General features: G+C 40.8%; 1 protein-coding gene across 3 annotated transcripts; it reads left to right on the top strand.

Moving 5' to 3' along the window:
* The first annotated feature begins 4163 nt into the window (after positions 1 to 4163).
* LOC125750821 (synaptopodin) lies at positions 4164 to 26851 on the top strand. 3 transcript variants are annotated; one of them, XM_049029100.1, is made up of 4 exons: positions 4164 to 4273; positions 9298 to 10622; positions 19363 to 21380; positions 24443 to 26851. In XM_049029100.1, exons 2-4 carry the CDS (start codon positions 10481 to 10483, stop codon positions 24995 to 24997), a joined length of 2715 nt encoding a protein of 904 aa, XP_048885057.1. In that variant the 5' UTR covers positions 4164 to 4273; positions 9298 to 10480; the 3' UTR covers positions 24998 to 26851. The 3 variants fall into 3 exon arrangements, with proteins under 3 accessions (XP_048885057.1, XP_048885058.1, XP_048885060.1); XM_049029101.1 differs by having other exon boundaries at positions 4251 to 4379; XM_049029103.1 differs by lacking the exon at positions 4164 to 4273 and adding an exon at positions 5513 to 5532.
* Positions 26852 to 27607: the final 756 nt, after the last annotated feature.

A 27607-nucleotide genomic window follows, 5' to 3' on the forward strand; every position in this document is an offset into this window, starting at 1 on the left:
AAGCTATTTGATGAATTTAAACGAGGAATGTATTATGCAAAAATCCCATGTATTTATATTAATATGTAATAATCATAAAAGCTAATTACTACATGTTAGCTTGCCAATCTGTAGTTGTTGGGCCACTGTAGTATCTAGATGAGAAATGAGAAATGATTGTAATTCTATCGGCCTGTACTGCCTGGGACTGAGCCCAGGGTTACCCTATGACCCGAGCTTTTGATTACACGCAGCTTCTCTGCCATTGTGTCCCGCTCCGCAAATTCATATTGCTTCAGATTGTTTTTTTTTTTTCCTTTTCCAATTCTTTGTCGGCACATTATGATCGTTAGTGATGATGTTTTATCGGTCTCCTGGTAAAATTTTTGCCCTGCAACGTTGGTTTCATTCTTATCTAAGTTTATAAGAGAGTCTCTGCATTTCAACTTAAAAAGGTTTTTTCTTCTTTTTTTTTATGGGAATTTTTTTTTTTTTATGGAAAAGTAACCTACAGCATCCCACTCAAAATGCCACAACGGTTTAAATCAGTTGCTCAGAATGTCTCATACCATATAGTAATGAATTAAATAAAACACATATTTTATAGACCATGATCTGGGATCACTGGTTCTGTACACCGGTACTATCCAAGGCATATACACACCAGAGCTCACCCCCCTACAGCCACAGGTATGTAGCTAGGGCACCCGCACGCAGACGATACAGGAAATCGGCTCTCCCCTAACGCAAGTTTTAACGCTGGAATCAGAGGTTCACTCATTTCCGAGAACATCACATCCACCGCGAAAAGCCTCTGTTTACTTTCCGGGAACAGTTTCGGCTCTCCTCCCCAGGGTTAAAGAATACATGTTTATCTGGGAAGTTGGTTCTGCAATGTAGATTCTTAATGAAGGTACTGAAACCCAGAGGCGGGGAGGGCGATGGCTCTGCAGACAGTATTGTTACTTCACACCTTCTGGGCTGGGGGGGTTTATGGATCCTGCTGCTGTTGTTTTTTGTGGGGGGGGGGGTTTGCACGTTCTCTCCTCTATACACACCTTTCCCCCACACTCCAAAAACGTGCAAGCTGTAGTATGGGTGTGTGTGTGCGTGTTTGTGCATGCATGTGTGTGTGTGTGTGTGTGTGTGTGTGTGTGAGTGAAATCAAAAAATCTGGTGATTTCGGCCCCGTCTTTGTCCCTCTCCATGCCGACCGCTTTCCAAAGCTTAAAAGTATTTGGGTGGGACACTCAGCAGTATCTGCGGGGCCAGCAAGCACTGATCCAGAGTCTGTTTTTAAAAGTGGCCTTTGGCCGTAGGAAATGCACCCAGCCCTTTCCTTTTATTCTAACAGCCACTTCCACAAAAATACTTTCACAAGTTATCACAAATGCCAGTGAGAAGGTAACAATAAATTTAGAAAAAAAAACAAGGAAATGGCATTTAGCTTGTGGATGCCAGTGACCTATGATGGATTGTTAACAGGTCAAACCTGCTGTATTTGCTCGCTAAGTGGCATTCTGTCTATTCTCCAACACGGAGCCTTTGCTTGCCAAGAGTTATAAGAATCTCACATGAATATGCCGTTACTAGGGGTATGTTGGGATACTTTCATATGATGTGATGAACCTCCATTAATTTCAAAATAATATTCGTGTTGTTAAAATAATAAAAAATCTAAATATTAACAGCCAGCCACAGTAAATAGCTGGACCTGGTTTATAACGAGCAAAGCTTTGCTAAATTGCGTCACTTATGAAGCAGTTGTTGTCTATATGCGAGTAGTTTTCTGATTTCTAAATTGTACAGCAGATGTTCCGTTACCATGCTAAAGGAACCCCGAAAAGTACACAGCATTGTGAAAACGCTAGTCACAATAAGAATTTGCTTTTCCAATTCTTTAATAGTGGTATGTGTTACAGTGTTCATTGGCTTTTGATTGAGCTGGGATGAGAAAATCTATCTGGCAGCTGAATCACTGTATGGTGGTTGTGTAAGGCAGGGTTTCCCAACCCGGCCCTCAGGGACCCTCATACGGTCCATGTTTTTGCTCCCTCCTGGGGACTGTTTGGCAGTGTGCTGGGAAGGAACAAAAACGTGGACCGTATGTCGGTCCCTGAGGACCAGGTTGAGAAACACTGATGTAAGCTAATATGTTAGATGCAGTATTTATTAGTTTGCTGTTACTGATCCCTTTAGGTGGAGGAAAAGAGTGTCTCCTTAGAACACCAGGAAAGATGACTGTTATATTTATAAGACCTGATCTGAATGAGGTTTATCCGCATTTATGAAATTAGGATGAGGAACCTGGACAAACAGGGAACGAATCAGGCTGAAAGATGAAATGAAAAACAAAACAATAAATTGAGTGGCTTATTGGTGAAGGATTTGTGCCCATGTGACAAACGAATAGCTGAACATTTTCCGGGCCTGCAAAACACATTAAACAACTTTGTACAGTGATATATACCACAAAAAAATATTAAACTACTGCAAGGTAGATCATAATGACTGTATCACCACTACAAACACTGAAACAACAACAATAAATAGAATTTACAGAAATAAATGTATTGTGAATTTATTCTTCGACCGATGGTCGTGATTTTGCAGAAATCAAGGTTGATTCACAAGGTCACAAACCCTTTCTCCACTACAGATACAGGTCACCCACTGCGGATCTCAGACTGAAAAAAGCCAGAACCTCTTGTGCTTAATCATGGCTATAGTCTATTAAAAATGTCTTTATAGGACCCAGTGATAGGGAATAGCTTGCAAAGGGATGTTAACCAGAATGCCTAGGAAATACCGTCCAGCTCTCAGAAGAGGAGCCCAGTTTTGATGGCATGTCAGCTAACATTTCCTCTTGCTCTCTCTCCTACACACAGCTGCTTCACAGAGAGTCTCTCCAGCCTGGTCTGAGGGGAGAAGGACCTTAATGGTATCTTAGACGGCGTCACACCAGAAGTTCTTGAGAAGATCCCGCAAGTGTCTTTGTGAAACTCTATATCTAAATACATGTCAAGGTGGCAGTGATGGCTTGCTTAAATACCAGCTGCTATGTGTTATTTCCAGTGCAAAAGCAGAAACACAGCTGGAGGCTTGAATATGGTGTTGGCAGCTTCTAGTTTTCCATGTGTCTTCAATGAAATATTCAAATATCACTCCAATGCCATAGGAACATCAAAGCACTTTTATCTGAGGTGGTGGAAGTTGGCTGAAAAGCTAAACCCAGTGCTGCGAAAAATAACCGAACAATACCTAGTATTATAAAGTCACAGTCACCTGTCTCAGTTTCATTGAACTGCGTTCATTTTTAAGTGTATGATGTGTGAAAGGAAGACACATGGGGAAACTGTAAAGTTTAGTGTTTTAGTTTGTGTTCATATTAATCATCACTGTGTCTGTATATGAAACTTTCGTCTTATTTTTCTTATTTACTGTCATCTTGGCCAAGACTTCCTGGAAGAAGAGATACTGTATCTCATTGGAACCTTCCTGGTAAAATAAAGGATAAATAAATAAATAAGTAAAATTGTGTGTGAAAAAAATCTCCTCAAGAGTAAAGCCCCATAAATCAACTTAAAACCGTAAAAATATGGAGCAGATCCATAGTGCGGAGTATGCAACTCAGTTTTTCAAACTTTGTTCAGAATCTCTCTTCATTCCGAAAAATCCTGCAGACCGAACATCTGGGCCCAGAGAGAGCCGTGCAACATTACGACATTTTATGTAAATAATTGATGATCAAATACTGTTCCACTTGGCTGTTCCTGCCGAACCCACCTGTGCGCCATCGCGCTCCCACTTACTGCTCCGTGGTTATTTTTCTCTCTCGGGTCTCATTGATCTTTCTCAAGAACAGACAAGAAAAGCAAAAAAGAAACGCTTGTAATCTAGGCCCATCTGTGTACATTTTCATAATCATACCAACTTTTTTTAAAATAAACTGCTTCTTTTATCTTTCTTTTTTCCTTTTCCTGACATCAAAAATGTAAGTAGATTAATGCAAACAGGAGGGTCTTGGTGGCAGGAGGGCAGAGGTACAGATTTCTTAAATTGCCATGCTTTAAATATGAAAATATATAACAGCATAATGTGTTCAGTGTGCTGAAAGCAAACCATATGAAGGCAGACAAAAGGCCCACTGTGTTTCCTACAGGAGAGAGAGAGAGAGAGAGAGGGAGGGAGGGAGAGAAAGAGAGAGAGGCAAAGGAGAGGTGTAGAGACGCGCATGAAAAGGGCAGTGCATTGTAGCATTTCTGCTTGCCCACAGCACGGCACCGGAGTTCAGGTGAGCTCTCTTTCTGTAGATATGCTGCTGAGAGATTGGCAGAGAGCCGCTGTCTGGATTGTGGAACAATAGGACGTCTGCTTTGACAGTGCACTGCAGCTTGAGCGTGGGTAGATCTTCGAAACTGCATGCAGTCAGGGACTGAGGCAGCTTGAAGGCATTAACTGCATGTATAGTTATGTGATTGTTTTGGGAATTTAAAAATGAACATTTTTTGTGTGTGTGTTCCGTGAGAGACTGTGATGCTGGGCTTTTGCTGCTGCGCTTTTACTTCTCCCGCACACAGTGCGTGCTTCACATTAGCAGGGTTGCAAAAGTTAAGCTTCGCGGCCATTATCTGAAAATTTGATCACGGTGCCAGAATGTCAGAGTGAGGTCAGTGCTCTCCGGTTGTTGTGATTGCCTTAATTAATTCCAGACCTCAGTCAGTAGGTGACCTGAAAACAGGCTCAGAAAATGTGCCCTGAAACGCATGAACATGTAAACAGATTCTGGAGAAACCTCCTCAGTTCAGGAGAAAAGGACAGAGCAAAATAAAATATAAATTGTGTAGAAGGATTAATAATGTCAATAGCACGCTAATACCTTAAAGACATCAGAAGTATACATTTGAGCAGCACTTCATCTGGAATACCCCGATGTCCTGACTTGCCAGCTCCTTCGATCTTCTGTAACTGAACACCGCCGTGTAACTGTAGACGGCACACAGTGAAGGTGCACATTTGACGGTAACAACTTCCACGCTAGTCATGGCTTTCAGGAACACAGGGGAGTGACCTGTTACCTAACGTGAGGGGTTCCTCTGTCCGTCAGATACTCATTTAGGCTACCATACGCTTTTTTGCCTTTTAACCTTTCAACACACAGATAGCCTTGACTTTTTTTTGTCTATAGTCGTTTTAATTAATAAAAAACAATATGGATGCAGCGGGTAGTACTGCTTGCAGCTCTAATTACAAGTAACAGCACTGATCCACAGTCTCCGGAACAGATGGATACGTTCAGTTTGCTTGATGATTCTGAGGTGAAGTTGATTGTGTTTTTTATTATTTGAACATGGATTGTCTCTTTAAAATGTGAGGAGGGGCAAAAAAAATTGTAAATACAAGTGTCCTGCATTACATGCTGATTATTCTGACAAATTACTGTTTCCAGAGACAAGCCTCCGCTTCTCCGCTGATTTCACGCAGTTTTCACCTCCACCTCTACTCAGCTGCGTCAGATCTTACCACTGACCTTTTGGAGCTTCCATGTGGCCTGTGAGGATCAGTCATTCTCATGCATTTCCATTTATGGCCCATTTCTCTGCTAATTGGCCTGGGCTGCTGTGTGCTTTTCTTAGAGAAAACCAGAGAGAGGAGAGGAAAAAAAACCAAAAAAACATTGCATATGGGACTCAGTTAAGCCAGTGATTGACAGTGTGTGCTTTTGATGTCTGTCATCACCTTGTGTTAGCTAAAGCATGCCACCATGACCTGCAAATAATTAAGCCTTGTAGACTTAAAGCTCGAAGCAGAACCCCAAAATGACTGTATTTTAAAGTACTTGTGGGTCTTGAATGAGGCTTTGTTTCAATGAGAACAGGTCCTCCTTTTTTCGACAACATTGTTCTCCAATTGGCCTGTGCTTGCCACATGGTAATAAATATCAAAGCGCTTCTACGATGTGAAGAAGCTTGCCATTCCATTCATCATATAAACATGTCAATCAAAAGCTAGAGGAAGCAGTTTCAGATTAGGCTTTTTATATTGCCCATAGAGATGACTTTATGTGAATATTTCCCAGAGGAAGAGATAAACACTTTTACACATTTCTTCTTCTTCTTCTTTTAAATTTATACCAGTGTTTCCCCGTCCGGTCCTCGGGGACCCATAGCAGTCCATGTTTTTGCTTCCTCCAAGCCCGTGGCGGGGAGCTGGGAGGGAGCAAAAACATGGACCGACGGTGGGTCCCTGAAGACCAGACTGGGAAACACTGCTTCATATTAGTTCCTTTATACCAGTTACGTGAGAAGCACAGGTATAGTCAGAGGCTGATATTAAAAGCGGTATCGGACAGGGAATAGCACACCACGATCTAGAATTTGCCATCGTCAGTCGTGAAAGTCATAATAGTTTAAAAAATGCAGTGATTATAGAAGCAAAACTTTTCCTACTCAAGTCGATTTTTATATCTTATGAAAACCACTTACATGATACTTAAGTATTTCTTTCTACTCTTTCTGTTTATTACCATGCCTGATTTCAGGATTATTGGCTCATTAAATCCAGTGTCTTCTTCCATCGCATAGTAAAAACACGAACCGGAGCAAAACATGATTATAAAAAATGATTAATGTTCACTGTGAACCACTCATTTCTTTCACACGCATTTTGTGTCAGAGGTGTGCTTGGAACACACCGTAACATCCAGCGTGTCGTAAATGCGTTGCTCACATCTTTCCGGATGGGGCAGCTGCAGAGAAATGAGCCGGACTGTGAGAAATGCCACTTAGGTGAGAAGTCCCGGGAAATCAAAGGCTTTTCACCTGACAGCGTGTCTGGACAATGCAGCTGTTTGTCTCTCCATCTCCTCGCACAAGACTTTTATATTTCCAGCCAAGCCTCGTTCACACCCGCGTGACGGCCATTGTGTGCGCGTTTGTGCGTTTCATCTTTCTCTGCTTTTGGGTGGGAGGGGCAGGCGCTGCGCAGACAGCCTTCCTCTTGTTTGTGCCGTGAGTCAGCTGTAGAAGAAATGTACTTGGGAATGTAGGCAGACCCCGGTCGTCGTGCTATCGTGTGATCTGGAGGTATTCAGCAAGCACAGACAGCATACTCTGCTTAGCTGGCCTCGTTTACTCTGAAAATATGTGTTTTTTCCCCAAAATAATGAATTTTACATTTATTTAAGTGTCATAAAATTATGCGAATGATGCATACATGAAAAAGGAAATGCAGAAGGAGTAAATGCCAAGATATATGTAGATGATAACTGAGCTGATAGTGTTTTTTGTTTTGGGGGGACGGTCACATAATTGACCTCTAATTTATGAGCAATGTCATTTTAAATGGGGGATGATAAATAAAATGTACATGGTTGGCACACGCCCTGCAAAAGGCGTAATTTCTCATAACGTAAATGTCAGAATGAGGTGCATTTCTGTCCGCTGGTAGATTTGCCGGAGCCTTACTGGTGTATGAAGTGCGGGGGTGCTGTGTGGCTGCATGGGTTCAGACACTGTGCGAACAAAGTGATGTCACCCTCGTGCCCTTGAGCACTGCTCCTAACCGCCATTGGTGCCAGGGACTGGCTGATGCTGATTTCTTAATCAAATGTCACTTTGGATAACAGCGTCTGCTTAGCAAATGCAATGCAAATGCGTAGGTTTTTGTACATCGTCAATATTTTACTCCTGGTTTACGGTTTTTCTCATCAGTCAGACTGGACTGAGAACAGTGACATCAGTCCGTAGGTGATGTAGTTTCGGTGTCAGAGGTTGAGCTGAAAGGCACAGTGGGTGGCAAAGCAGTTAAGTTAGGAATGACTGTGCGAATACTGGCGTGGACCAATTCAGGGCCAAGTGTTGTATTTTTAACGTGAGGTATAACTTCACTGATGGAGCTACACAGAAGTGACACTTGTAGGATAGATGTCACTACCGAACAATTAACAGTATGCTGGCAGGCAGCCTCTGAACAATGCCAGCCGTTCCTTGTCTGCCTTAAATTTTACCTCCAGATCATTCAATTAATTTAATTCGTTAAATAGCATTAGCCAAGCATAGTATGCTAGTGAACACGTCAACAAATAGATGGGTAGACTGGATGATTACTGAAAACACTGGGGTGACTTTAGGTGAGGTTTTGCAATGGAGAAGCACATTATTTTGCAAGAAAACAAACAAACTTGTTTATTTATTTATCTGCTTTTGTTTTTTCATTCATCCATTCATTTCCCAGGCCTACTAATTTTAGCTGAATGTGCTGGAACATGCAACCCTTTGGCAAAATGGGTTTGGCGCGGTTTCCAGCACAAATGTGCCTCTAATCTATGGTAGCTGCAGCTGGCCGTACAGTAAAGCTGTGGGTAGCTACGGAGGAGTCGGGCAACGGTCTGGCGTCAAGCACAGCAGCTGTAGCCAGCTGGCATGTTTGCAGTTGGAATGGATGGACGACTGCTGAGACCTGCATAGTCCCAGGTCATGTTACTCTGCTCCTCGTGTTCTTGCCCAGCTGTGGATATTGGGTTGCTTTGCTTGGGGGGTGGGGGGGGGAACAAAACCAAGCTGTCTAAATAATTTACTGCACTGCTAGACTAACAATATGTAGAAACCATCCTTATTTCTGGCGCTTCTGGGGAAGATAGTGTTGATAAGAAAAGCACAAGCCTCCATGAATTACATTATGGTTTAATGTCTGTAGCATGTGTAATATAATAAGAGACAGAACATGCTGAAATGTTTTCAGCATTATAAATCGACAGTCATAGTGTGACTTTTAATAAACCATGTTATGGAACTGAGCTGTGTTGTTAAAATGTCATGTTCATTAAATATTTTACCAATTTGAGAGTAACTTCATTGTTCCAAACAAAACGAAAAAATCCTGTTGTACACATTGCTTATAAAACCTTGTTCAATACAAAACACTTTTCCAAGTTCTCTTTCATATCCTGTTGCCAGTAGTGAATTATACAGATAAAAATAATTTTATTACACTACTTCACTGCCACATTATGAATAATGTAGACCCTCATGGCTCAACTCATTTCAAATTAATACATGTAAGAAGCTTGGAATAACAATAAATAAAGAAGAAATGATTCATTAACCTCTGCGATGGGCTGGCCCCCCATCCTGGGTTGTTCCCTGCCTCGTGCCCATTGCTTCCAGGATAGGCTCCGGACCCCCTGCGACCCAGTAGGATAAGCGGTTTGGAAAATGGATGGATGGATGGATGGATGGATGGATGGATGGATAATTCATTAACCTATTGGATTTGAGAACATGACAGTCTGATAATTAACATTTTTCTTCTTTCCAGGTAGATGATTCTGCGCTGAAAACAACCTCATGGGGAACAGAAGAGTCAAATGAGCGTCAGTTTCTGACAAGAAAGGCCCGAGCTACCAGCTAAGACATTCCAGATGTGACTTTTACTGATAGAACCCAGTGACAAAGGAGCTGAGTTTCAGTGAGGTTACACAGATACAAGGATGCCTTCAGACTGGACAGGGATTTACATAAAGGCTTGACTCTTTCTGACCTGAAGCTTTTTGGAGGACTCTCAGCTAAATACACCTGTCAGTTTGGCCCCAGCGAAAAAGGAAAAAGCACAAGCTAGCACCCACCCCCATTTTGAAAACCATTTTCACTTCTCAAGCACCAAATTGATGATTTGGGATTTTGAATAAACTGTGATATAAGATCTATAGATAGTATTATGCATGAGAGATGCTCTTGCTGGTTATCTGCAAACACATAAATAAACCACCCAAAGCCAAAAAAATACGTCAAAGCTTGTGACCTTATTGTGACATTGACAGCCTTTTGACTTTTTTTTACAGACTTTAAACTTCATTTGGTTTCTCTGTTGCCAGCAAGTTCCCAGGAAATAAACAATCTGCCGTTCCAAATATCTGTACTGCATGCTGCAGGCAAAACATTTAGTTCTAAAACAGTTTTACTACTAAATTGTCATGTTTTGAGGTTCTCAGTGTAAAGAGCTTTTGAGCTACAAGTATACAAGGTGTTTTAGCATAACTGACCATTCAAATCGCGAAATTTCCATGACCTTTTTTTGTAGGAATCTTTTCACTGGACCCATTTTGAAGAAGCATCCGGGAAATACCCCTTACATTTTTTTTTTAAATATCATAAAAACAAAGTGTGATTACTCCTCAGCTCTCATTTATTGGCATTTCTTGAATAACTATCTCTGACGGAGGAGGAGGGTAATAAACACTTATGTTGAAAAACCTTCACAATGGAAGATGTGCTGTGTTCCTCCTAGCTGGCACTGCCTCTACCACTGGACGTCTTGTGATTTTGTCTGAAGCCTCACTGGCACTGGATGCTCATTGAGTCACGAAGGTCACACCTCCCTTGCTGCGGTCAGTGACCCTCCCTGACGCCTGCGAAGCAGAATTGCAAAAGGGACATAAAGTCAGTTCATTAAGGCTCCAATTAGCTTCAGGAGATCATCTCTGGTGGGAGAACTGGAGAAGATGCATCAACAAGTCGAACGACAAGTGACCTGGACTGGGCTAAATTCCTTTGCCAGCCTTGATAAAGAGAGACGTGACCGTAAGATCGCCAATGGAAACCCGGCACTGGGACCCAGCACCGATCTTCCAGGCAGAAAAACAAGTAAATATTCCCTCCTTTTATCCTTATTAAAATCGAACTTGAATTGAATGTTTTTGTAGCATATCTCCTGTGTCTGAAACTCTGGATAAAAACTAAATCTGAACTGCTTTGGGGAGTAAACGCTGGCAAGTTTCATATCTAAGACGCGCATTAAAATTTCTCCTTGTGAATGTATCATACTTGTACTGCACTGTGAAAAATAACGTTTGCATATTGAACTGAAGTGGAATGCAGAATTTAGATTGAGCCAATCTTTACTCTGCCCGAGATCTCTCTGAAGATAAACAGTTTAAAGACTCAGCGAAACATCTGTCTCTATAATCAAAAGCTAGTTGGATTCTGATTACTGCACTCGTTATCCATTTGTTTACAAAAACTGTTAACCAGTTAGGGTTCTGATACTTTTTGGTGTAAGTGGTGACTGAAATACATCGTCTAACTGCTCATTCTGGTCAGGATCATATGTGCAGTTTGAATCCTAGACCCTGGACAGGATGCGAGTCCATCACAGGCACATACAGGCACACATTAACCAAACATCTGTCCATTATATTTTTGTACTTGTACTTTGTGCTAATTTTAAAATTGGTCCTTTTCCATAGTCTGAAGCAATGTTATTGGTTAGCCAGATGTAAGATGCAATTTTATAGAAAAGAAGAAACGTATTTTATGAAACTGTTCACTTCAAAAGTACAGAGGCAGGCTATTTAGTCTCAAGATGGGTCTCAGCTCATCAACTGCATCACTCTTTAAGACTTCTTATGTTATTTTATTATTATCCGGAGAATAAGTGCTATGTGATCCTCAAAGGATAATGAAGAGGAGTGTAGGACATTCAGAACACCTGTGATTAATACAGATTTTGACAATTTAATACAGATTTCGACAATTTAAGACAGATTTGTATAAAATGTTTTACATATGCAGAAGAAAAGTATATATTCAGGAAATATAAATTTTAAAGAAGAACAGTCATAATACTTCCAGTCAGAACTGTAAAAAAATAACCCCTTTGTAACCTTACAGTTTGGTTGTCCCGTGACAGGCAGTGTTTGGATTACAGCGTGTTATACAGCTCTCGTGCTTGTTTGTCCTGTGGCTTGTGCATATGGGAAAAAGCCACAAGACGTTCAAAGCCAGGCTTGGTGAACATAGAGGCTGCCGCAAGCTTCAGAGAACGATCTCTCATTTGTTTTCTTCAGAAACATAAAACTGTGTACATCTGTCAAGATGTATAACGTAGAGCTATAATTCTTTTAGATTCATTTTTTTAGACAATGACATCTTTACTGCGGTGTCTCTATGACATAACTGACTGGAGAATTAAAGGTTAAAAATTAAATAATAACACATTGTCAAAGTGATATGATTATGTATTTGTTCCCAAAATCTTTAATAATTCAACAAAAATGTAATAATGTAACGAAAAATTTACTCAGTTCAAAAAACTTTTGGTCTACCAGGAAATAAAATAACTAAAACTAAAAAACATTTATTCATATGAAATGGATAATAGTATAAGAAAAGTAACCTGTCTACAAACATGCTATTCAATAATATATCGAGTTCTGAATTTCAAAAGTAAATATATTCCAGCAATTTAAGTATAGAATCAGCAACGTGCCACGTGTCTTTATTCTATCAACACCAAATCACAATTAAACAAATTGTACACGAAGTAAACAAAGCAATCTGTGGGTCTGGTGCTGCTTATAAAATGCAACCTCCCCAAGTCAGAAGTGGGTACCCAGTCACTGCGAAAGGTTCCGTGGGATTAAAAAAAAAATGCACCTTCCTCCACTGAAATCTTTGACTCCTTAAAGAAGCTTCCAGTACTTCTGAGTAGGCAGTCAACCATATCTAGGAAGCCAAATATGGAGCGGACAGAGTACAAAAATGTTTTCATACTGAGATGGATTTTTTGTTGTTGTGAATAGCTGCTACTTGCCGCTGTGTACGGCCCTTTATGGCTTTCTAAAACAGGATTCTGTTACCTTAAGGTCTACTTTAAGTTTACTCTTTCTTAACTTGTATCAGGTTTCTTGGAGTCTTTGATGCTGAGTCTTTTCTCCCTTAATCCAGCATGTCTCATGCAGAGTGAAACCCACTTGTAAAATCCTTACTTTCTGTCAGCGTTTAATACTTTGTAGTGGGTTCTGCTCTAGTTTTTGAAGTGCATGTTTATAGCACAGCTACCATGAATAGTGATCCACACTGAGAGATAAGAGGAGGTTAAATCACAGCCAGATCACATGAACTCCTCGGTCAAGTCCAATCTCTCTCAGTCCCGGCTCCAGTGCACCGGGCCCAGTGGAACACTGCTGTTATTCCAGTTTGTCCCACAGCGAGTGAAAGGAAATATTCTTAGGGGAAATCTGCACTTTGACAGACGGCTTGGAGCTCCATCTGAAAATGCTTTCCCATCCCTTTGAAATGGTCCCCCCACTCCCTCATACCAATGTCAGTACTGCCATTGCATCATTGTCACAAGTAGAGCCCTATCTCTGCCCAGTGGGGAGGAAGGAAATATCTGTCCACTCCCATAAGGCTGGTGTTCAGCTCTCAGCACAGGTCAGCAAGAAAGGTCGTGCTGAGGGGCTCGTACAATGCCGGTCAGGTGTGTGAGGACCACCCTGTAATCCGCTCTCTTTTGGCACTACACCCTTCCCCTCTGTCGGCCCTGTGCCCCCTCCCTGGAGCTGAACAGGACACGCTGCCAACGCAAGCACAAATGGGGTGGCCTCCCCTCAACTGCTGAAATGAGGTCACACTTCTGCATAAGCTTTTTAACAGACACCACAACACAGCACATTGCCTTCATCTCTGGAAATTAATTAACGGCTGCCATATCTGATGTTTTTACTTAATGGGTCTCTCTGATTTTATATTTAGTCCCTGTTGTCTTTCACTCTAGAAAAATATTCTTGTCTTCAGAGTTTAATTATCTTCGCAGAGCCGGGCAAAGTATGAATGACATCACCATATATCTTACATCTTGATTCACTTAGCGTATGTTTTCTCACTCCAGATTTAAGACCTAGGCTGAAAATAATTTATATACTGATTTTATAAACTGTAGTTAAACATCTACATATGACAAAAAATGTTTTATGTAGTCCTGTGTGGCAGTGCCTTTCAGTAAAGAGGGCATTTTTGGTAATTAAATAACAGTAAGGTGTGACTTAGTGGCATGAAGCCCTGGGTGATGTTCATAGGCATTAAGACCATGAGGCATTCCCAGCGCCCAGCACGGAAACGCTGAGTTCCCAGTATAAAACTACGGTCAGCTCACTGCGTATCGACGGAGAAAAACTCAGAGTCAGAATAAGTTTCTTGATGGACGGAGCCATTCGGTCCGTAAACGAAATACAATCCCGCTTAGCTGGAAAGGGGGTGTGGAGAAAAGCGGTACAGTTAAATTGCAAAAACTTGCGGAGGAGAATTAAAGTGAGATACAGGGAGGGGAAATGGAGCTCTAATAAAAGGTAAGCGATGGCATATTTTTTCGCTCTTTTGTGGTCCAGTAATTAATCTCTTATGAAGTGTAGCAGTAAAATGGGCAGCATCTTGTAAGTCAACATGTGTATTATAATTGCGTCCAGTTAACTTCGCTGTGCTTTTTGTGTTTTACGTTCTGGGTGATTGTTGTCTTAACGCTGCTGTCAGATTCATGAGAATTAAGTTATCCGTTTAGTATTATGACATTACAGCGATGCAGATGGACGTATTTTAACCGTGCAATACGGGAGCTTAATTTACTGAGCTGCCATAGGGACATATTAATGCTGAGGGTGCCAAACATATCGACATAAACTGAAAAAAATAAAATAAAATGATATTAAACACAGCAATTTATACGTTGTTGATTTTGCTGTAAGAGCATTTATTAGGACCTGTCCGCTGTAATCTTAGGATTCTGGTGTTAATATGACGATGATGGAGTTAATATGAATAATCAGCCAGCTATGCGATTTATATCTTTGTTATATGCATTATATTATTTGTTACGCGTTTGTAATTTTGTTAGAAACAACATTCAGTTGCGAACATTTTGCTCCTATTAAATGTAACCCCCCTGCTGTCCATCCAGACCAAACTCGAATAAACTGATGTTGCTCATACTGGCAGACAGAGAGGATTTCGGTGAGAAAAAACCGAAACGTTTATATGGCATTGCGACATCCACAGTCTTCTCCCTGTTGCATGGTATTTCTCTTTCTTTCTGTCTGTCATGACGTCTGCTAAACTTGTTACTTTTAGGAGACTACGCAGTGTCATATATACTTAATTGTAAAGTGAAAGTGACTATTTGGATAAGATGACATTAAAGAAAACAAGATGGAATGTCAGTCCTTAGCAATTATGGTACGTGTTTTATCGTTTGTCGGATCAGCTGTCGGTTTACGTCAATATAAACATTGTCAGGCATGTTTACAAAGTAGGCGGCAAAATAAATCTTAGGGGAGTTATAAAGAGGACTAAATAAGAGAATTACTGGAAATGCATAAAAATACATCATTATTAGTAAGTAGGATGCTGAAAGCGTGACACTTAACTGTAGAGTTTATAGTTTGTTCCCAAGGTTTCTTTATATTAAAACCAGATTGTCTTAAACTCCAGCAGCAGATAGACACTATTTGTGGTGTAGATGAACATCATTCATGCATTTCTCTGGATTCCTTGCACATTTGTTTGAGCCGGGGAAATTCCCTCTCGGAATGCTTTTCGTTTGAGAGCATTCTGCATCTTATTACGGTCATATTAAGAGAATGCATCTGTGATTTCTGCATGCCGTATGAAATTTATTAGTCGACATCACTGAACAATAGACTACTTTAATTTGTTAGCAATTTATCCTCAGGGCACATTATATTTATACATGTACACACAGCAGAAGGGACAACTCAAAAATGTGTAGGTGGTCACACCCCGAATTGTAAATTGCTCAAGATTAGCAATAGTTGAATTAACTATTTAACTATTAAAGTAGTTAAAGTTACAGGATAGTTAAATTATCCTGTAAGGGACTGATAATGTATCATGAACTAGATCAGGTGTTTTTGCAAATCGTGAATCTTGAAGACTGAAAAATATTTAGCAAATAGGCATGACTTGCAAAGACAACAAACATGGTGCACTATCAAGACTGAATCTGACTGACAAACCTGGGTTACTCTGGCAGTGAGAACGCACAACACTTCGCCAACATACATAGATCTCTCAGTGCCGGTGGGGTTATGTTGTCCTTGTATGCCCTTCAGTTAGTGTTTCTTCGGCAGAATGACACGGAAATGTGTTTCCCCTCTTCTCATGATTAACAGGCAAAGTATCTAAATTAACTTGGCACCAGTAGTAGTAAAATATTTAGTTACTAAGCCAAGTCCTTGCTGTAAAACAAACAAACAAATATTAAATACATGAATCAAAAAGGGATGTTCATTTCCGTATTCGATATTATGGCCTTGGGCACTTATAGGCCTATTTTACAACTTTTTACAAACATGATACCTTGTAGAACGTTCTTACAAAGTGGCTGATTGACTGTAACCTCAATTAAAAAAAAAAGCTATTTGTCTTTTTTGCAGCTGCCTAAAATTTGTTTATGTGCCCTTCAGTGGAATTCAGGTAGCTTTGCTGCAAGTTAATTAGTTACACTGTATACGAGCAGCACTATAGCCATTTAAGGTGCAGTTAAGTGGCTGGAATGACAGAAAAGCTTTGACATTGTACATGATCATCTGCCTAAAATCACTGTTATTCACACTTATTTGTCCTCACAGCCAGACCCATTTATTTACCACTGCATTTTTGCCAGTGTCGTCCTAAAACTGCACAGCACTTCTTTAGTTTGGGTTTCAATTAGAGCATCTCAATGGTTTTCACAAGTTTAAAACACCCACAACGACAGCAACAAGAGGCAGCATTTTCCTGCTGAAAGATCCAATTTGGCGTAAACACTGTTTTCCTGCAGCATCACAAAGTACATATCCATCCATCCATCCATCCATCCATCTTTTTTGATTTTTAAGAGTCTATAAATTTCTCAAACACACACAAAAAAAAACATACAAAATGAGAGTGCTGAAGAAGTAACAGGCCCGGGAAAGTACAGTACAGTGCTTAAGAGCAGGCCTACAGAAACCGGGCAGCGAAGTTTGCCTTCGCCCTCAGGCCGCTGGACATTCTTTCCAAGACTTTGTACCGTGAGACGCGGCAAATAGCATTTGCCTCCGCTTACTAATATGATGTAATTTCCATATGTCTCCAAATTCTCTGAGAATGTGTTGCTGTCCAGCATCAGTCTTTATGTTCTCCTTTGTCTTTTATTTTCAGCAATTTGTTCTTGGTAATGGGTTGATTTGTTTTGAAATGATATTTCTACAAAAAAAGAAGACAGCGGGGAAACTGTCAATTCTTTGTGTTTAAGAGGTATATAAATCATTTTCATTCATCATTAATCCAAAGACACACGATATCTAATGTTTAGCACTTTCTGGCATGATGTGACTGTGTTTTTTTCTAGTTTATTCCAACACTAATAGGTACTGTAGTTTAATGATGTTAAAAAAGCTATATCCTGTTAAATCTTCTTTTGATGTGGGTAGACAAAGATTAATTTGATCTACTCTCTCACACCAAGTTAGAGACTTCGTTTAAGTAGCCTTAAAACACACTGTTGGAAAGAAAAGGTTTAGGAAGTATTAATCGGGAACAAATTATACTTAATAAACAAAGTAATTTATTAGTTTATTTGTCATTTTTGCATCATTTTGAGGTATTGTGCAGCTAACATGCTCACATTACATGTGTGTTCTTTCAGTTCAGGACTAAGTGTGCTGATATTTATTGTTTTGGGAAATGAAAGTGTGTTGATTGTTTCAATTAGTAAGCCATTGTAAGGCATGACAAAGTTCTCAAAGAATTAACTAAACAGTGAAACAGTGGGTGATATGTAACTACTTATAGTATAGAAGTATATTGTTTTTCTTCATGTAAACATACTTTTTCCTAAGTGTTCCTGAGTGCCATGTGACATACCTAAAGAGTATATAAGTGAAAGTCCTTTTGGAGAAGTGTGGAATAAAGGGGAAGTTTTATCAACTTTTCTCTTTAGTTTTTGTCAAATTCAGAACAGTTGTGCATAGTTTTTGACTGATGTTGTAAACAATAGTTTTGCATGCAGTGTAAATTCCCTGCACAAGGTCGTAAAGCCAGCTCAAGCTGTGTGGGAAAAGATGTGTCCTTAATAGGTTGTTTATGTTGGAAATGCAGAGGAAACATCACTTTTATTCAAATTAGCAGATGCTTCATTCAAGGTAGTGTTTGCCTAAGAGAAAAATTAAGTACTGAAGGCAAGTTTAAATTTCAAGGAAGGAATTTTCTTGGCCTTTGAGGAATGCTTAGGGAGAGCCCACTGCAGATGGCAAAGGAAATAGCTTAGTTGTTAGGAATGAAGGGCTTTAACACAGAAGAGTAATTTGTGACATTTGAAATGATATATTTTCACATGTTCTTACAAAGACAACACAAAATCTGAAAAAATGATTTTCCAGTGAAATACTTTTATATCTTGATAAAAGCATTAATTATATAATGTTACTATGCGTCGGTGATGCTTTGATGTACTAAAGCTTTACCTGCTTACCTGCTGTGTGATGCACTTCATGGTTTTAATTTGGTATTTTGCTTTGAAAATGAAATTATTGATCTGACTTTATGCATGTATGATGATGTCAGTTTTTGAATTCTAATCTAATTCTAAGAATTTTCCAATGCCAGTCTAGCATACAGCTCACCGTTAAATCTTCAAAGATCACTCTGTTTGGCATTTCCTCTGTAGCCTTGTTTTCCAAGCTGTCAGTTTACCGCTGCAGGCTTGTTACACAACAGTGGTCATCAGTGCGTCTCTATTCCTGGATCGGCCTCCCTGTTTAGATGAAGATCCCAGCTGCTTCACCCACTTTACCCAGATTAAATAACCGCATCTTGATTTCCTGTCCATACATGCTCAGCATAGTTAAAAATAATGACTAATTCTCTTGCCGCAAAGAAACTTAAAAGCAACTTTAGCGGAATATAAGGGGATTTCACTTGCTTCTTCAAAATGACATATTTAAATATAGCGAGAACAGTTGTGGATAGACATGCAAAGCGCAGTTATCATCGAAAAGGAATTCCACAGAAACCCCAAAAGCGGTAATTGAATCGCTATAAATGCAAGTGCATGTTCAGGCCCAGAGATTGTGATAATAGTTTTTCTCTCCTGGCTTTTAGATCGAGCCGTGGAAAGCGTAACAGAAGTTTGTTATATTCCAGGTTTTCGCACAGTAAATATGGCGCAGGAGAAGAATCAAAACAAAACAAATGTCTGACAAGGATCGTATATGGCACCACACACACACACATACACACACACACACACACACACACACACTAAACTCAGGTCAGGCGCCTTGATATGCAACCAATATGATACTGTTATAGTGGATTTCAGTTCAGTATTACCTTATTCAAATGAATCAGCAAAATGAAATGTGTTTACTGAAAACAGCAACACAATTTAGAAAGTTTATATTTCTTAAACATTAGGGAAATGATTCATTACGTAGGCTATGATATTTGTAAGTGCATAAGAACTTTGGTGTGTGACTCACTTGGTAATTACCTGTCACCTGCTACTCATAATCATTTCCTGCTGATTCTGCTGCTTTATACCTGTTCATCTCTTTCCCGTTTGCAGACCTCAGTCGAAGTGCCAGCTTATCAGAAAAGGAACTAAAAGAGGCTCGAGACAGAAGTCAGATCATCGCTGCCCAGCTAACGATTCCGTCAAATGCCAGCTCCCGAGGAGTGCAGCTCTTTAACAAGCGCAGGACACGTGTGAACGCCTTCACTCTGGTTAGCTTTGGAAAGGGCGTCGGACAGGAGGCTTCTGGCGATGACAAGAACCGTCCTCCTAAGAACACCCTGACATGGGAAGACAGACTCTCTGAAGGGAAGGAGAAAGAATTTAACGGCAGAAATAGCGATTCTCAACTCTCCAGATCTTCTAGTGTACTAATCCAGAAGGATAGCAAAAGCGTTTTGGATCAAGGTGAGCCAATTCCAAAAATGGATAATTCTGCCGTTCGAGAGGAAGATAGGCATTTTCTTCCTGTGAAAGAGAATGATGCAGAATTTTTGAGTGATATCGCAGAAAAAGTCAATGAAGAATTAGATTACAGTAACTGCAGTAACAAATCTGTCCAGTCCAGCAAGGGCAAAGGTGAGGTGGCGGTCACCACTGCGGCCACGGACTCCTTCATTTTACCGGGAGAAATACCAAATGGTAGTCATGGTGACCAGAACACTGAAAATGGCTCACCATCCCTGATGAAGCAAACTACGGCTATCGTTAATCGGACAGCACGTCCATTTGGGTCACCCAATGTTCTGAGGTCCCCAGAAACCAGGAGTCCAGTCATGGTCTCTCCCCAACACACTCTTCCAACATTTAACAAGCCTCTTCCACAAGCCTTCTCCCCCCCGCCCCCTGCCTTTTCACCTTCTCCGGTTTCACCTCCTGCATGCTCTGCTCCACCTGAATTCTTCAGTCCCCCTCCAGTGTCTCGTATCGTTTCGCCTTCACCAGGCCTGGCCCAATACGCACCAGCGGTGACTCCAAGACCGCATTACAACCCTCAGCTCATCAGTGAAAGAAAGCAGCAGGTGCCTATAAGAACAGGAATCCTGGATGAGGGCAAGACGCGTAGGGCGACTCGAAAGGCCATGTTCACATTTCAAGAGAAGCCAAAGCTTGATCCAAACCCCGAGCTCCTGTCTCTAGTCCAAGGAGTTGATGAGAAAAAGAAGTTAAGGTCCCAATTTGAGCACATGCAAGAAGAGGAGTTGCTGGAACTTGGAGCTGAAGCTTCTAATTTTCTTGCTAAAGACACGTCCTGCATTGAGGAAGTAAAGGTACCTGAGTGGTCCTCATGTTTGAAGAGATCTGAAACAAGGGTCAGGCTTGTTCCCAAGGCAGAGCAGGGACTGACTAATGCATCAGGAAAGGGGGCTCAGCTTTTTGCTAGACGTCAGTCCAGAATGGAAAAATATGTGGTAGGGACCCCATCAGGGATAGAGGGGTATGTGAGATCTCCCTCCCCCACTGCATCCTTGCCTCCATCTTGGACCTTCCCATCCAGCATGCCAGGCCGAGTTAGGGCCATGGCCAGTTCTTCTAAAATCAATATACAGCCACCAAAGATGGTCAAAACTGCACCTGTTGTTGTTGCAAAACCAACTCCAGCAGCAGAGTCTCCAGTCTTGGAGAATGGATGTACCAAGACTGAGATGAAGCTATACAAGCATCAGCCTTATCAGCTGGACTCTTCTCTGTTCATCCTGAACCCAACCAAAGACCCAATGAGCTCTTTACCAAAAGCAGCACCACCCCCCAAACCGGTGGTTTCAGAGAAAGTTTATATGCGGCAAACCTCTTTGCCGATGAATTCCACTCCCATCTCTCCCCATTTAAGTTCTCCAGTTCCTTTCAGGTCACCAAAGAGCCCTTCAACTCACGTTCCCCAAAGCCGAGTTAATGGAATGGGATCTGCGGATGCCAGACCGAATTATGAAGCGTCTCCCAGACCAGAAGTAGGACACCAAAGAGCTTCTCCTATCTCTCCTTTATCTCCTCAGCGTGTGGCATCACAGCGGCCTGGAATCCAGGCACCAAGACCTACGTTCTCTGCCAGGAAAGCAGGAATTGAGCCTCAGGTGTGGAAGCCATCATTTTTCTTTTAATTATTTCAACTTGAAGACTTGAAGAATAAATGATACATGCACCAAAAATTGCCTTATGTAGCTCAGACTTGATTGTCGCTTTTTACTGCGTTGTCACTTTGTTTGATTTTACAATATGTATCATCAAACAGTCAGCCTGCTTGACTGATTTGTTAATGTAACATTTAATGTCTGTTTTCCTGAAGGCATAAAGCAGGATATTTTTAGGTCCAAGGAAAACACGTTACTCTGATATCATTTTGGAATGTTATTTCGCTGATATCCTCAGAATGGGAGAACGGTTACTGTGACTTTATTCTCTTTGAAGTGGAGTGTTTGCTAGATTAATCAGCATGAAAGTTATGTGAAGCACTTTCGTTAGAAACGACCCAAAAGTCTCAGGATCTGGCAGACAGTAGAACACGCGCCATCGGTTCTGCCCTTGGACACCTTATGTTACCGAATGTGATCTGCGAAATGGCCATTTCATTACTTGCAGAACCCACCAGAACCCTGGAAATTGTTGATCACTCTGAAAAGCAATTCCAGGTTTAACATGAGACGTCTGGAGGAGAGAAATTCTTAGGCACTTATTTGAAATTTGTTTGTGCTTGTAAGCAGTCAAACACATTTATAGCATCTTTGGTTTATAGATGCATGATTTAAAGCTGAATTTGGGCAATGTGGAGAGCAGAACTGGGGAGTTCCCTTTGATGGTCTTTCTTTTATTTCCAGTGGATTAGTCAGATACACTCCCCAAGTAAATGCCACTGCAGTGTGGTTTGACTTTAGTAATTGCTAAAGTGTGTGTCTTTCAGGTATAGATCTTGTGTATTTGTTTATTGAAAATATTTTGATATGTTAGTAGTATTTCTATAGAAAGCTTCAAGTGCCAACAACATATTTATTAAAATACAAGCCACAGTTAATGTAACTGAACTGAAAAAGTCCAGTTTACTTATATATGTCAAATATATGCAGTTTTTTTCTGTTTAATTTTACTTCTAATGCATAATTCTTGTCTTTCTTTTTATGACATTTCTATTCACTTTTGAATTGTTTAATTCTTTAAAATGATTTCCTCCTCTGTCTTTTTTCCTTTATTAAAGCTCTGTCTTAATAACCCCTTTGAATTCCCTGTCTTCTTTGCTTGTAACTAACACACTGCCACATTTCTTTATGTTCACATTGAACATCTATTTCCTCCTTGCTTCTGTAATTCTATACATTTTTTTTCTGCAGTCTTCTGCGCATCATTATCTATGCTATGGAGCAGGAAAACAAAATCTTATCAGTAAACGGCGTAAGGAATGAAGCGTTTCTAAAAAAAGACGTGGTTTATATTGGCCTGCAGAGTAATGTCATAACTTTAAGACGTAATTCAGGCCAGATGCTTCGGTTGCTTTTACAGTTTGGTTTAGCATTTTTCCCCTTTTAAACTTTGTCTTATTAAAAAGCATCTGTCCTGCCATGATGGGAAAAATTCAATGGCAATGGCTTGTCTTTTCCGAATATTGCCAGAATTTCCAGACACAGTAATATATTAGATCTTTTGTGCTACAAAGGTATTTGTTCGGTATTTCTACACCGAAAAGTTTTCTAGGGCACTTTTGCTTTATTGACATAGAAGTAGAATATACAACGCATCTAATAGCACAGTTGAACATCAGCACTAAAAACGATTGCTTATAGATTATTTCTTACTTTGGTTTTGGTTTTAAACTGGGATGAAGCTGGTTTTAACTGACTATTTATGCAGGACGTGCCAAGCCTGGAAGCGATTACCGCTTGAACAGATAGTGGTGAGGGACTGGAGACAGGAATGCACTGGTCTTTATTTTGGAAAGTTTTGATGAGCCATGAAATTCCAGCTTCTCTATGCAGTAGATGGATTCTGGCTCTGGTTACCTCGGTAACTGCAGACAGCAGCATACTTACTGAGCAAACGCGTACCTGTCCATACAACTGTGTTACTGGAAGCATGTATCTGTATGATATGGACAGTTTTAAAACATCATTTACTCTTTTTTTTGTAGACTAAACGAGTGATGAATGTCATTGGAAACACACACAACATGTTTAAGGAAAACCAGACCTACGGGTCAATCCCCCATTGACCGAAAAGTAACTGATCTTGATGCATTCCAAGCGAGCGGCCTGTAATGGATATGTCAGGTTGTGTCCAACTGAAGCCTGGCTATTTAGATACAGTGTACGACAAAAGGACAGAGTTAACCCATCTGTCAAAGTAAAAAGCTAGCCTACCGTAATACGAATTACTGTGGTGCACTGGAAGGCCTTGATGAAGAGTGCGGTGGTAATTTAAGTACAAAACTTGGCATGTAGAGGTTGCAAATAGGGAAATATTCGAGTATTAAGTAGCCCATGTCACAGATCATACAGCATGAGGGAGGGAATGTTCTGCAAGCCGTGGCTATGGGTTATTAACAAGAACTTCATGGTTTGGTCCTGCAGTGTGCTGTTCCCATTGCTCTGCTCTCTCTCTGCTTATTCTCTGTGCTCGTATATTAACCCCTGTGACACAGTCATCATAATCAATAAGAAACATGCCTTACGCAGAGTCACAAAGGAGAACATGTGTGAGATATTGTATAAGTATATAAATAAAAAACACAAAAAGGAAGCATAGAGTTACTCCGATGGCCTTCAGTTTATGAGAAACCAAAGAAACCTCACAATGCAAAAAATGTGGCAAACTGCACAAAGGGAAGGCAATTATCCATGCATTTTTACTCTGTCTGTCTTCCTGCATACAGACTATATGTAATCATTACTCTCTCCACTTCCTATGGGCAGACGAGGCCAAAATAGTCTTTTACTTTAAAAACATATTGAAGCAAACTGCTTTTCTTCATACAAGCCTTTTAAAATGACCTCAAAACGCATTGCTTTGTGTTATTATTCACATCCGTTTTACTCTTTCCTGGGATGCGGTTAATGAATGATTCATCAAAATGCGGCTTTTGGACAGACTTCGCCAGGTTCTTACACAATGCTTCTTGTATGCAGTAAGGCCTCCTTTTCTCCCCATGCAGACCAGAGGCGAGGCCCTGTCCAGCCCAAGCACTCCCACCACCCTCCACTCCAGGCAGTCCCGAAGCCCAGATGGACCCGCCAGCGGGGTGAAGGTCCACCCTGCCTCATGCCTCCAGGCTCCCTCACCGCTGCCTCCGACGTGGGACGAAAGATCTCAGTCCCCCAGCGTCAGCCAGGATGACAAGGCCAATCGGCGGCTGCTAGCCAAAAACATAATAAATGCTGCAAAGCGCAAGAACAGCCCATCCCCAGGTGCCCTGGGGGGTCGGGGGATGTCCGTGTCCCCTGGCTTCCTGCCTCCCCATGGTCAGCGGCCTTTCAGCCCCTTCCAGTCCCGCTCACCCACCTTCATCAGCCCGCCGCCGACACCCACCCGCTCCATGCACTCCCCTGTGTGTCTTTACACCACCCGCTCTCTCACTGACTCTGACGCCTCGGTGGACTCCGAGGATTTGGGTCTCAGGTCACCCGGGACCCGCAGCTACAACACCTCCCCCCGCGGTTGGGGTGGGAGTTTGAGGCTGAAGAGGGGAAATTTCCCCGCTGACCTCTAGGAAGCACCTCTGCGTACGACCAGATTGGCAAGCCCTGCGTCTTTCATCGTCATGCTGTTCCATTACTCTCTCTGGCGCTTTGCTGCAAAAAAGATACATTTCTTTACTTTTAATTGCAGCTTTTCTCTTAGCAGATTGATTCTGATCGAGTTTTCATTTTTGTTACTTTTGAGAGTGATTTACGGCCCTTTTCTTAACAGAGTTACGTGCAAATTAGAAAAAGCTTTTTGTAGTGGGACGGTATATTTGTGATTTTGGCACAACTGACGGGACAGGGATTTAGAGAAATGTTATTGGTTATTTGGACAGTTCGATGTGATGGTTACAGGTAACTGGGATGTCCTTTGAATAAGAGCATCAGTGAAGACAGGGCTTAACAATTTGCCGACATTCTCTCTTGATAATAGCCGGAGAAGATGAAGATGACATGAAGAACATTTTCATTCGTTGTCATTGTATTTGCTTTGCGTACCAAACGATAACTTTAGAGCAAAGAGGAAGGTTCTCACGCAGTAATCTTTTAACAAAGTCTACTACAGTGCAATAATCCATGTATCATTTTCCCCCCTATGTACTCTGTAACATAATGTTTTTTGGTTGTTAATAGAATGTTACATATCATATAAAGTCACTGAAAAGTAGAGGCAAAAGGTGGAGAGCTGAACTCACACAATGTTCACAGTGTGTCAGTGATAAAGGTGGATGCACACAATTCAGTATTTATGCAGTGATTTGTCTGCATCAGTTTAGAGCAAAGTAGTTTTTCAGAACGAAAACTTGAAATCCCAGTTGAATTTCAGTAGGAAGTGCTTAATAGTGTCTTATTAACATCCAATGTCATTGAAACGTTCCTGTTTTCCAGAAGCTAATTTAATGGAAGTCTAGGCTTGTATCGAAGGTTTCTTCATTCATTTTAAGTATGTTGATGATGGTCAGATGCTGGATGCCTTTGGGACGTAAGACGTAATGTCAGTCGAGGAGGGTGTACTCTTAAGAGAGGTTCCGGATTTTTTCGCTTGTTTACAATGGAGGTTCAAAGGGAAGTTTCCAGGAAATATTCAGACATTACACATTTCATAGAAGAGTATCATCAAGTATATTTTTACATAGTGATTTGTTGTTAATTATTCCATTTCATTTTGGTAATTGCATTTGGATGATTTTTGTTTGTTTTTGGCCTGATTGTGCAAAGCAGGTGTTATTCTGAAGACATCCATGCTGTATGACAATGTACAACATCTGGGCTGATCCTGTTTTGGACACTGAATATGCATCATCATGTAAACTGCGAGTATAACGCGACCACTTTACCACAAACAGATGCTTCGCAGGCCTGTAGCCCAGCCCACCAGTGCCCGAATTACATTTCACCCCTCAGCACAAAGAGGGCTACACTGTCAGCAAAAAGTACCAGTTTGTACCTTTGAGGGTCGCTGTATCTGACAGTTGTACTCTAGCTGTCGGTTAATGTAACTTCAGGTTTAATTCAAGGTACAGAAATGGACATTTTGTACCATTGAGGGTACAAATGATGTCTGTACCTTGGGGAACAAACCTCTCCCAGGGCTGTACCCTTTTTTCTGACAGTCTAGAGCTAATCCTCGCATATCTTAACAGGGCTCAGCTTAGGCATAAAGCAATGGATATTTCAGTGCTTCTACCCACTATGAGTTACGCGTTGAATAATGTCATATTGTCATGCATGGGCCTGCAGCTGGTCTCCTCGAACACGGTTGGTATATTTCATGTCTTGCAAAAGCTGCTTGTGATACAGCGTGATTAAAAGTTTAACCAAAATCATATCCCCATCCCTAATGCTCTGCTGTTTAAAGAAATAAAATATATCAGTTACCAGCTGGTGCTGTGCAGTAAATTATATTTTTTCTTCTCCCTCCTCTTCCTAAATCAGTAGAAGCATGTTTCCAGAAACAAACCACATATTTTTCGCTACTATAAATAATGTAAACAGACTGCAAGTAGGGATTTAATTGGCAGCTGCATGGTCATTTTGCCCATTTCATGTGAAGTGAGTTTCCCTTGAAATAAGCTCTTTTCACTGGCTTGGCATTGAGAGTGGAACTCGTTTGTGTTAAACAGTACATAGACTGCCATCTACTGGACACTCATTATTTTTTTTTGCTAGTGGTGACAGTAACAATAGTAACAGCAGCGGTGATTTTAAGTTAAATATGTGCAACTGTTAAGCGTTTGAAGTTTGAAGAAGCAAAGGATCACATGAAATCTTGCCAGAAGGGGGCACTGCATTCATTCATTGAAACATTTTTTTTTTGAGATTTCAAGCCGTTGTGTACAGTGCTGGAAAGGATCGACTTAGTAACACGATAAAAGCAATACAAAGACTATTTAGGGAGGATGAAAAAGCTACATAGAGCCGCATGCCTTATTTAGGGATGGGATGCAAATATATTGTGTACTGTCTTTGTTAAGCTAAAATATTTAACATATATGAATACATTGCCCAGCTAATAACATACATTGGATATTAAAAATAACTGGCAGTGCTTATGGTGACTTTTGCAGTGAATCTGTCTACAAGTGCCCACTTACTTAAGCTTTCTAATGCAAGAGATAAATATAATCATCTACACA

This window comes from Brienomyrus brachyistius, chromosome 10, assembly GCF_023856365.1.
Source record: "Brienomyrus brachyistius isolate T26 chromosome 10, BBRACH_0.4, whole genome shotgun sequence".
NCBI lineage: Eukaryota > Metazoa > Chordata > Actinopteri > Osteoglossiformes > Mormyridae > Brienomyrus > Brienomyrus brachyistius.